The sequence below is a fragment of the Solenopsis invicta genome, chromosome 2, assembly GCF_016802725.1.
Source record: "Solenopsis invicta isolate M01_SB chromosome 2, UNIL_Sinv_3.0, whole genome shotgun sequence".
NCBI classification, from domain to species: Eukaryota; Metazoa; Arthropoda; class Insecta; order Hymenoptera; family Formicidae; genus Solenopsis; species Solenopsis invicta.
The window spans coordinates 261,108-272,352 of record NC_052665.1 but is presented as its reverse complement, the minus strand read 5'-3'; the positions used below and the strand labels follow the sequence as shown (position 1 = coordinate 272,352).

The 11,245-nt window shown below is 31.1% G+C and overlaps 3 protein-coding genes across 5 annotated transcripts in view; 2 read left to right on the top strand and 1 right to left on the bottom strand.

Moving 5' to 3' along the window:
• LOC120359722 (farnesyl pyrophosphate synthase-like) overlaps window positions 1-11,245 on the top strand; it is a 71,562-nt gene that overhangs the window by 39,961 nt on the left and 20,356 nt on the right. The window lies entirely within an intron of this gene.
• LOC120356874 lies at window positions 4,172-8,768 on the bottom strand. Of its 2 annotated transcripts, XM_039458453.1 has the most exons (9): window positions 8,644-8,768; window positions 8,203-8,493; window positions 7,689-7,840; window positions 6,984-7,061; window positions 6,598-6,733; window positions 6,127-6,230; window positions 5,802-6,035; window positions 4,666-4,891; window positions 4,192-4,459 (listed from the first exon to the last, which is right to left on the bottom strand). In XM_039458453.1, exons 2-9 carry the CDS (start codon window positions 8,450-8,452, stop codon window positions 4,347-4,349), a joined length of 1,293 nt encoding a protein of 430 aa, XP_039314387.1. In that variant the 5' UTR covers window positions 8,453-8,493; window positions 8,644-8,768; the 3' UTR covers window positions 4,192-4,346. The 2 variants fall into 2 exon arrangements, with proteins under 2 accessions (XP_039314389.1, XP_039314387.1); XM_039458455.1 differs by lacking the exon at window positions 8,644-8,768 and having other exon boundaries at window positions 4,172-4,459; window positions 8,203-8,521.
• LOC105202757 (phosphopantothenoylcysteine decarboxylase subunit VHS3-like) lies at window positions 8,764-11,160 on the top strand. The gene is made up of 3 exons (XM_011171421.3): window positions 8,764-8,912; window positions 9,039-9,345; window positions 9,462-11,160. Exons 1-2 carry the CDS (start codon window positions 8,787-8,789, stop codon window positions 9,291-9,293), a joined length of 381 nt encoding a protein of 126 aa, XP_011169723.3. The 5' UTR covers window positions 8,764-8,786; the 3' UTR covers window positions 9,294-9,345; window positions 9,462-11,160.

Here is an 11,245-nt window from a genome sequence, read left to right as displayed (position 1 = left end):
AAGCAAATGAAAACTTACAATCTCATTAAATAGATTTTTATCATTTTCGAATTCTTGATACGCTTCAATCGACTGGAATAGTAGAATTTTTGGCTTTATTGGCATTCAGTGCTCTATGTGGCGTGATACAATATTCTTTAATTTTCTATTTTCATTGTGTAGAATTCTACAAACGAAAAATGATATATTATCTTACAAATGTACCGTTATGGACATTTGACGGGATATACGCTCTTTGAAAGCTAAAAAATATAGTGTTTTTCATGATTTTCATTACAATGGATTGATGATTTTTAAAATAAATTAAATAAGTATATTAATAAAAACAACGTCGTATATAGTAATAATAATTTCACAAATAGAAGCATTTTTTGATATGATATTTTAATTACTTTTTATGATTCTGAAATTAATATCTAAGCTTTTGAATCTTACACTGCCTTTGTAGTTAGCAAAAATATTTACATAACATAACAGCATTTTACACATTTTTTGATAATATAATAAATAGTTGAGAAACAATTCAATGATGATCAGTTAAAAATTATTGCAATTGTTGATCAAAGCGTGCATTCAGTTTTCTGTACATATAGAATACAAATATTATTTGTCGAATGTACTCTTACGTCCAGCCTTAAGGGAAAGGTAGGAAGGATAGGCTACCTGGGGTACGAGCAAGGCGGGGAAAGACGCAAAAAACGCTTTAAACTCGTGACCGTATTTATCAGACATAAAGCACGACAAACGCACTTTTGGACTTCGAAATATGGATCAACGTGTGAAGACACGCTTTAACCCCTTTTTGGAAGTCGTGCGATCGTCGGCTCTGATTGGAGTTAGAAAGTTGAGTCTCTTTAACTTGGGATTGGGCCTAGCGTGAGCTTTTTTGTCAGGAGGAAGGGTGATGGTTTTGGTTACATAAATAAATTAGTTACATTTAAAAATTAAAATTTAACATATATTTTGAATTTTATAACTTACATACATTGCTATTATATTAATTGACAAGATTAGCATAAGGTTGACAATTATCCTTTATTTTAACAAAAAAAACAAAGTGATTAAGTAGTTACTGGAAAAATCAAACTAGAATACATAATTATAAAGATAAGAGAAAAACAAAGAGGTTAAAATTAGCATACGTTATCGGTAGTAAATACGCAGTAGTTGAATAAGAAGTAAACTATAACATTAATGTACTTGAAATTATTGCAAGGTAATTAATTAATAAAAACTAAATTATAACTTTATTATTATGTTTATGTCGCGGGAAGAGATAAAGTTAACAAATTCATGAGTTGAAATTTGCGGAGTTTTACTATTAGTTACAATTTAACATTTAAGTATGGAAGTAGTTATAAAAAAGTGTGTGTGACTGTTCTGTGGGAGATGGGTCGTCAGAATCATAGTCGGGAAGGGTGATTGTTTCCTCTAAGAATTCCACGTTGAACATGGAATTCGCGGATGAAGGAAGAGATGAAATTTCTTCTATGAATTCCACGCTGGACGTAGAATTCAAGGGGGAAGGAGGATCAGAGCGATGTAGCCAGGAGAGTACGAAGGGCTTGAAAGAGAGGATGGAGGAGTGTCAGGAGCGATCCTGTACGTAAGGAAAGAGGAGACGGGAAAGGTGGCGGAGGAGAAGGTGGATCGCGTTCTTTGGGGATAAGAGGAGAAGGTAAAGGTAACTTCGGGGGTATTTCTAAAAACGGTGCCCATCCAGGAATTGGTTCCTGGTGCAAATTCTCGTGTCCCTTTGTCCTTAGGATTCCCCAGAGAAACTCGAGGAGAGCGGCTTGTCTCCGAACGTTCTCCCAGAGGCGATTCGGGCAATGGGGTTGCGATTTTCTTGATTTTGTCCACTAACAGTAAACAATTAACAAATTAAGGGAATCCAGCAAGAGGCTAAGAAAGATAACTTATTTTTTGTTTGATGAGTTAAACGTTGGTCCTGGTTTGCGGACTTCGAGTGCCTTCTACGGAGAATGGTCTCAGCAGGATAAGTTTGGTGGAAGGTCGGCTTCTTTTTACACTGATTTTAACTCGAGATGGTTTAAAATCGTGGACTGTTTCGGATCAAAGTGCCTGTCAGACTTAAGCTCAGCTCCACGAGAAGAGAAATGAGAGTGATGATGAATGTTAAGAAATTGGACATTTTATAGGGAATGAAAAAGGGCGTAAAGTTGGTCGAGCGGGTGGAATGGAGATTTGATGGGTGGGAGATTTGGGATTATCTTTTTTTGTTTCTAGACACGACTTGTCGTTGGCTAGTTTGCCAATGACTTTGGCAATTATCTTTTTAAATAATCTACCATTGGTTAGTTCTCAATTTTTTTCCGAGTTTTTTTGATTCTAAGAGGGGCGAATTATTGAATCGCCCAATCCTTTAAAGGATACCTTATCTATAATGTTACGTCCAGGGTTGAAGAAGGTAAGATATGGAGGGAGAAAGGACGGACGTAACAACTTGAGAACGTGCACACGAGGCACAAACAGGCCGCGTCGACAACCCAGAATATATGAGTCAATGGGACCACAGCGGGGGCCCCATGACAAATATCCGGGAGTTCCGCGTCCCTCGGTCCTGTTTTGAGGCAACGAATCTAATTGTTTTACCTCAGGATCGGACCTAGTGCTTATCTTAAGAGCGAAGAATGGCGGTTGTGGTTGAGAAATCAGGACAAAATTAATTGTTATACATGGTTTATTCTAATTAATAAAGAATACAATGTCGTTCGACTTATTGGGTAATTTAACATTTCATTTTCATAATTACTTATTTAAACAAACAGATTGGATTAACGTTTTTTTCCCCCTTTATATCGTTTAAATTAAAAGGAAAACCTGAATTGGACTCAAATTGTTTAATACAGAGTAGATTTGTGATGTAATTATATTGTTAAACTAAGAGTTGAATGTTATATCGGTTAAATAAGAGAAGTTTAAAATATATTATTTAAATTAACAATTACAATGTGAGATACAATTAGTTTGGACTTATAACGGATAATACAATAATACTATTTCCTTATAACAGTTACAATTTACAATTTTTCCTAAAAATATACATGTATGTATAGGTGTATGTATGTGTGGCTATGTTGGGACTTCATTTATCACGACAGTATTAGGGCGAAAGTGGTTTAGAAATATTAAATGGTGATTAAATAATATTTCGGATATATATGGGGGAGATACACGGGGACAGGTGCATCGGGGGGGGACGGAGAAAGGAAGGCACGGACCGCTTCAAGGTCGAATTCTTTGGGCCCGATCGAGAACGCGCCAAGAGGGAGTGGGACAGAAGACGCTGGAAGTACTGATAGAATTGACTCTAGTGATTGAAGAGGACCAGGGACAAAATAACAACGCGGGGGAAGTGGAGGTAGTTCCTCTACGAACTCTACGCTAAGCGCGGGGCTAGGAGAACGATTCTCGTCCTCGAGATCGTGAGATCCAAGGATCGGAGGGGTTGACCAAGGTTGCTCCTCCTCTTCGTGGGCTCCTACGTTAGGAGAATCCGCAGAAGGTTGCTCTTTCTCCAAATCATGAATTTCACGGATGCACTGACGCTTTAGCTAGTTTGACTCTGCATTGACACCGCGAAGGGAAAGAATTGCGGACGTAACAATGTTATGCATTATTAATATTTATCGTACTATATACATTGCTTGACTGCCTCTTCCTCCTTCAAAAGCTTTAACAAAACAATCTTCTCCTTTGTTTCAGCAATCTTTATTTTTTCAGCATAAAGCTTTAATTGCTATTCAATTGTTTCTCGTATTTTTATTATCTTAACTTTTTTTTGTCACGGATGTTCTGAAAATTTCATTTTATATCCCTTACGAAAAAAAACCCTCAAGTTTGAGTGTTAAACACTCACAAAGAACACTGAAATTTGGGTGTTAAACTCTCAAAAGAACGCCCAAATTTGGGTGTGATTTCGGACCGTCAATTGAAGGTTACACTCAATTGAGGGTTAACACCCAAAGAAAACCCTCATGAAAAAACACCCAAAGAAAACCCTCATAAAAATCACCCAACTAGGTATTAACGGTCCAAAATGACAAATTGAGTGTTACCCTCAAGTGGATGAGAGTTAACACTCAATTTGTCATTTCGGACCGTTAATGCCTAGTTCCATTCTGAAAAATTGCGAATGAAAGATTAATTATTTGAAATAGTTTTATTCAAAATAATAAAATGTATCTTTATATCACATTTTTATACATATATCACATTCTTATATCTTATATATCTTATATATATCTTATGTATTTTTAACTAGTAGGTTACACCAATTGCACATTTCAGAATATTTTTTATTAGATATTAGATTTTATAGATTACTCTGTTTTTTTCTTCAAATTTCGTGCAACATTTTTGCACTTGTTGGACACCGCTGTTTTAAACAATTCCTCAGCATTCTTTACCGTCTTAAATTGACATAATACGTGATCTGTAAACATAAATATAACATTTTTTTTAAATACAATTGAAAAGCGATACATATATGTTATGATCTTAAGAAAGTATATTAAAAATCACAAAGTTTAAATTTCCATATAAAGAATTATTGCTTCATAATTTTTGTTTTTATTAAGTAATTTTTATAATTTAGTAGACTAATTTATAATTTTTAAAAACTTTTTTAAAGTAGATTACCTTTCATTGCAAGAAATTTATCGCTGGTGGATAATGATTTATTCTGAAGAGAACCTTCTGTTACAACTTTATTGCCTTTTTTGCCAGTTCTCGATGAACAGGCAATCTCTTGAGTTGTAAATAAATGACTCATCAGGTCGCAAGTCATTTTTCCGACGTCTGAGGTACGGATTTTTTTCATTACTGAGTCTGGAATTGAAATTCCTCTGCCTATGGGTACTGCATTCTATGTAAAAGATAACCATAAAATATAATACATGAAACATGAACATATACAAGATTTGTATTGATTTTAACGACAAATAAATAATTATTTGTATAATAAAAACGTATTTGTAGAAAATGAAATAATGTCTACGCTAACATAAAAATTTGGAGTAAAAGTTTATTTTAATACAAAAGAATATATAGGACAAGAGTTGTATAATTAATAAAAAGGAATATACAATACGTACATTACAATTATTTATATGTATATTATTGTAATGTATATAAGTCATTCATATTATTATTTAATGTTTAACCCTTTCATTGACACATTTGATGTATAGTATGTATATATGTATTTAAAAAATAAAAATTTGATTTATTTTGTTTGCTGATAACAAATCTAAGTATGAAACATTTCTAATCATTAAACTCAAATACATTCTAAATATTTATCAAAATATAAATAAAAAATGTTTTTATTTAAAAACATTAAAGCACATTAAACACATACAAAATTCTTAGCATAATAAATTACCAGTGAAGGGCAAATATTGAATAACATAATTTATTAAAAGTAAATTAACTTTGTTAATTTAATTATGAATTGAATTACGTGTTACATTTTAAATTAAATTTTTATTTTTTTTTTTAGAGGTCGATAAAGTGGAAACGGTGACAGACTGAATTTTGACAAAACTTAACATATACCCATGGCCAATATTATATATATATTTTTATTTCTTTTAGAGGTCAATGTATATATATATATATATATATATATATATATATATATATATATATATATATATATATATATAGACAAATTTTCATATACTGTCAGCAGTTTCTTCAAAATTTGGTCTGTCTGTTTCCACTTCATTGATCTCTAAAAGAAATAAATATTTGATTTAAATAAGTATGCGTACCTCATCTGTATTCTCAGTCTGTTCGACTTTAATTGTGTCCGCCATCTCAATGTTATTTTTAGATTCTTCCATTTGGTTAAAATTATTTACCGGCATTATTTCAATATTGGTAATAGTTTGCGTCAAATCTTGATTTATATTCTCCTCGTTTTGCATTGATTTATCCATATCATTAATAGCAATCACTTTTAAAATTTTAATAGTTTCCACATTGTTTTCTTTTGATGTCTCTGTCTGTAAAACATATTACATATTTGATAATTGAATAAATAAAATTTTTTAATACATACAATGATTATATATATAATAAATATAGCATCCATACCAACTCTACCATGGAGATACTTTGCGCCTTTGGAGACAAATTTTTATCTATTACTTGCAGTTTCTTCAAAATTCGGTCTGTGACCGTTTCTACTTCATTGACTTCTAAAAAAATAAAAATTTAATTTAAAATATAATAATAATGGTAATAGATAATTCAATTCATAATTAAATTAATAATATTAATTTAATTTAATAAATTATATTATTCAATATTTGCCCTTTCACTGGTAATTTATTATGCTAATATTTTATATGTGTTTAATGTGTTTTAATGTTTTTAAATGAAAACATTTTTTATTTATATTTTGATAAATATTTAGAATGTTTTTGGATTTGATAATTACAAATGTTTTATATTTAGATTTGTTATCAGCAAAGATAAATCAAATTTTTTATCTTTTAAATACATCAAATGTGCCAATGAAAGGATTAAACATTAAATAATAATGTGAATGACTTATATACATACTTTGTGATAATGACTGAAGTTTCATATCAATCTCGACATTTTTAACTGGTTCTTCTTTTTTCTTTTTAGTCAACAATGATTTGTAGTTGTCATCACTGGATGAAACTGTTTCGTCTTCAGATGATGTAAACGATAACTGAAATCCAAAAATATTAGATATTAATTAAAAAATCGAATACACATAAAAAAAATTTATAATATAAATTATAAATAGTACTTATAAAAGGACTTATATGCACCGAATGTACATATTAAACTTGTTTTGATATGCATATTCGGTGATTATACTCCAAGCGTCTCAAGACTTAGTCTTTCTCTTTCTATTTTACTGATAAGACACTTGGAATATCTCAGAGAGTGTATCAATGACAAGCATATATACTTACAGTGTATGACGAATGCTTCTGATCTTTAATTTGTTTGGCAATTTTTTCTTGCGACGCCACTTTCAATTTTTTATGGAACTGTAAAGTATATAAAGAATATTTTTTTTACATTTTCTTATTCACATTTATTACATTTTCTCCAAGCTCCTAGATTTTCTCTTCCTTTGCTTTATCAATCAATAAAATAATAATTTAAATTAATAGTATAATATTAAAAAATTAGGTAATAAGCTCCCAAGATTCCAAATCGAATTAGTAATAATAAAGGGCTTTTCGGAGCAAAGCTGGATCGTGGTGCTAATATAAATAAATTTCTCAAATGACCGTTTCTTTAATTCTTATGAACAATAGACGTTTCATAAATGATGAATTAATGTTTATTAGGCTTACCGATGCGTTTATGGAAATATTATACTGAAGATGACCGCATTTACGGTCGAAACGTCTATTGTTCATAAGAATTAAAGAAACGGTCGTTTGAGAAATTTATTTATATTAGCACCACGATCCAGCTTTGCTCCGAAAAGCCCTTTATTATTACTAATTCGATTTTAAATTAATAGAAGAGAAAACTTAGGAGTATGTTAAATTATATGTAAAGCTGTTGAGAAATGGTTTATAAGATTTTCCAGTATTTGTGGAAAATCAAATAATTATAAAACATTACAAGTAATAACGTTGTCAATTACATTAATCATCACTTACTTTGGAATCATGTTTAGGTTTCTTTACAGATGTGTAATTATCTTCATTGTCAGAGAAAGATTTTTTCATTAGCCTCTTTCTTTCCTTCTTGCTTGGATTATTGATATCAAATTTCTCAATTTCTACTAGTTGTCGGTGCATATCTGTCCATTCTAAAAAATAAAAATAGTTAACTCGTACATATTTTAATATAAAATTTTATGTATAACATCAATTTGAAAATGATGTTGGACTACTTTAACAACTTGCTCAAGAAGGTAACACAATAGTATTTTAACCCGAAAAACAATGACATGCATAATGAATAATAAATTTCAATATTGCATATTATTGAATATTTTATACTGTATTCTACAATATAATTTAAATTTAGATTTAAAATGTTTAATTTTATAAGACAATTCTTAATTACACATTTTTTTCAGGGGACATTCCTAAGTCGTACGGATGTCCTTTGGATGTCCATACGTCCTAAGAATGTTCCCTAGATAAAGTATGCTATTAGGGAACATACCTCCATATGCTAGAATTCTGACTGCCGATGTTATCCAGTCCTTTTTGGTCAGTGATTTCACAATCTTTTTCATTTGTTGAGCACTTTTAATCTCACATGACGGCCACAAAATTTCTACTAGTGTTTTGTTCTTCACAATAATTTTTAGATCCTCGCTATCTTTATCTTTTACTAACCAATCTTGAAATCCGACGGCAATACTATTATCCTCATTTGCGAATTCAACGAGTATACATTTATCGTTATTCATTGTGATGGTAATTATCAAACCTTCAATTTCGATAAAGTTCCCTAAAACAGCACATGATATCGAACAAATATTGAGATGTTATAAATATACGCACAATATCAATATTGTACGGATGTTCATATATGATATCTAAAATATTATCGAATATTTATACGATATCTTGTGCTGTAAGGATTAGGCACGTGTCTTACGAAATGAAAGAACAAAGTGTCGCTCTACCCCGTACACCGTTAAAGTCAGCGATTATAGGTTAGATAATCGACAAAATGCAGCGACATGAGTATACCGTTATGCGCATGTTCTGTGATTCACCTTTAACTACATTATTGAAACGATGAATCAACGAGCACTTGGATACAGGCAGTACTTGAAAAATTCAAGATTAAACATTCCACAAACAACAATAAATTCTCGAAGAAAAAAGAAAATGGAAATAGAAGAATTTATGCAACTTAATCAGGTATACATTTATATGCATAAATAACATATGTACACACAACGCACACAAACGCACGTGCGTTTTTCCGTTTAACAAATAATCAATAATATATTAATAAAATTGTATATTACTGTTTTTATATTATAGGGAATAAATGATGCAACAATCAATATGGATATTGATCAGGAAAGTGGTAATGAAAATGATGCAAATAATGCTTACGAACAAGGCAACGAGGATGGCAACAACGAAAATGCTTATTACGATCAACAAGATGATGAGAATGACAATGACGAAAATGTTTATTACGACCAACAAGATGACGAGAATGGTATTGATGAAAATGCTTATGACGAACGATACGATGATGACAATGAAGAAAACGATGAACAACAAAATTAATGATGAAATTATTTTTGAGGATGAACCCATGATTGACACAGCTGACGAACAAGTAAGGCTGCTATAAATCTAATTACATTTATATGTAAAAATAAGATTTTAAAAAATTTTGAAAACTAGAATAAGGATAACTATTTTATAATATTATTTTACTTTAATTTCTTATAGATGAGACAACCGATTTATAATGGCTGTCAATTAACTCAAGAAGAGAGTGACACCCTTATCATGAGTTTTGTCATTCGTCATGGTCTAACAGATGCTGCGTTAGATGACTTATTGAAATTAATTAATTGCCATCTTCCGATTACATTAAATTCATCAAAATATTGTTTTTAAAAAAAAATGAATTCCGTTATAAACGTGAAAACATTTTATTACTGCCCTGAATGTTATATATTGATAGATTTTGAACAGAGGGCTTATAATAATTGTACATCTTGCTATGTACGATATGCAAAAATCAATTTAAAACGTAATGGACATTATTTCGTTCACATGCCATTGAAAGATCAATTACGAGATTTATTATCAAGTCCACTTTTCCATAAATTACGAAGGGGTTGCGCTGAACCTGATGTTCTTTCAGATGTAAATAGCGGACAAGCTTATCGAAAGCTGTATGGTAATGTTATTAATAATTATGATATAACTCTTCAATGGAACGCTGACGGAGTTAATATTTTTCAGTCATCAAAAATATCGATGTGTCCTATTCAAGTGGCAATCAATGAATTACCATATCGATTACGTAAAGAGAATATCTTGCTTGCAAGTTTATGGTGTTCGTCTAAAAGACCTGTAATGGATTTATATTTGAAATCATTTGTAGATGATTTGAAAGATTTACATGAAAATGGTTTCGATTGTTTGCCATCTGATTTTGATGCACCTATAACTGTGAGAGTACACACCTTCCTTGCATCCGTAGATTCTGTAGAACGGTGTGCATTACAAAATATACATCAATATAACGGTGAATATGGATGTTCATATTGTTTATGCCCAGGGGAAACAGTAAACGTAGGTAATGGTAACGCCCGTATATATGTTGAAGAAGGCCGTAAAAGATCTAAGAATCAACATGAACGAGATGCTATAAAAGCAGTTACAGAGCATACGATTGTTCGGGGCGTTAAAGGTGTATCATTATTAATGCTTTTACCAGTTTTCAATATTATTAAATCTTTTCCTCTAGAGTACATGCACTCAGTGCTACTTGGAGTTGCCAAATTTTTTTTAAACGCTTGGTTTTATAATCCTGCTGGTCCTTGATATATTGGTACAAAGAGAGATGTTTTTAATTCTAAATTAACATCAATTCAGCCACCACGCGAAGTAACACGAACACCAAGATCGATCAATGATTTAAAATTTTGGAAGGCATCCGAGTTCAAAAATTTTCTCCTTTATTATTCCATGCCGTGTTTGAAGGCTTTGCTTCCAACTAGATTTTATAATTATTGGTCTCTGTTGGTTTTTGCAATGCATATCTTTCTACGAGATAGTATAACTGATGCAGATTATATTCAAGCCGAAAAAGCCATTAGACAATTTGTCGAACAAATTCCTGATTTGTATGGTTTAGAATTTATGAGATATAATGTGCACTTGCTACTTCATATACCAAAATCAGTTACATACTTCGGTGCGGTATGGGCTTGGTCAGCGTTCCCATTCGAGGGTTATAACTATGTATTGAGAAAGATGCTTTTCAGCTCCCAATTTGTATTACAACAAATTTGTAAAACATATTGCAGATTGCAAAAATTAAAATTTAACGATACCTTTAATACAAGGAATTGTAATCAGGAAGGAAAAAAGTTGTATTATGATATGTTAGGTAATAAATGTAAATACATGCAAACTTATTGTTTTCGTAATGATATTCGTTTACGAATTTTTTGTGCTGGCAGTAATATTCTGTTAAACCTTACAGAAAAATTGTCGAT

Coding starts and splice junctions, on each gene's coding strand:
- LOC120356874 (XM_039458453.1), bottom strand. CDS start 8,452: ATGAATAACGATAAATGTATACTCGTTGAATTCGCAAATGAGGATAAT. Junction 7,062..7,688: donor AACCTAAACATGATTCCAAA/GTAAGTGATGAT, acceptor TATACTTTACAG/TTCCATAAAAAATTGAAAGT. Junction 6,734..6,983: donor AGAAGCATTCGTCATACACT/GTAAGTATATAT, acceptor TTTGGATTTCAG/TTATCGTTTACATCATCTGA.
- LOC105202757 (XM_011171421.3), top strand. CDS start 8,787: ATGAATCAACGAGCACTTGGATACAGGCAGTACTTGAAAAATTCAAGA. Junction 8,913..9,038: donor AATTTATGCAACTTAATCAG/GTATACATTTAT, acceptor TTTATATTATAG/GGAATAAATGATGCAACAAT.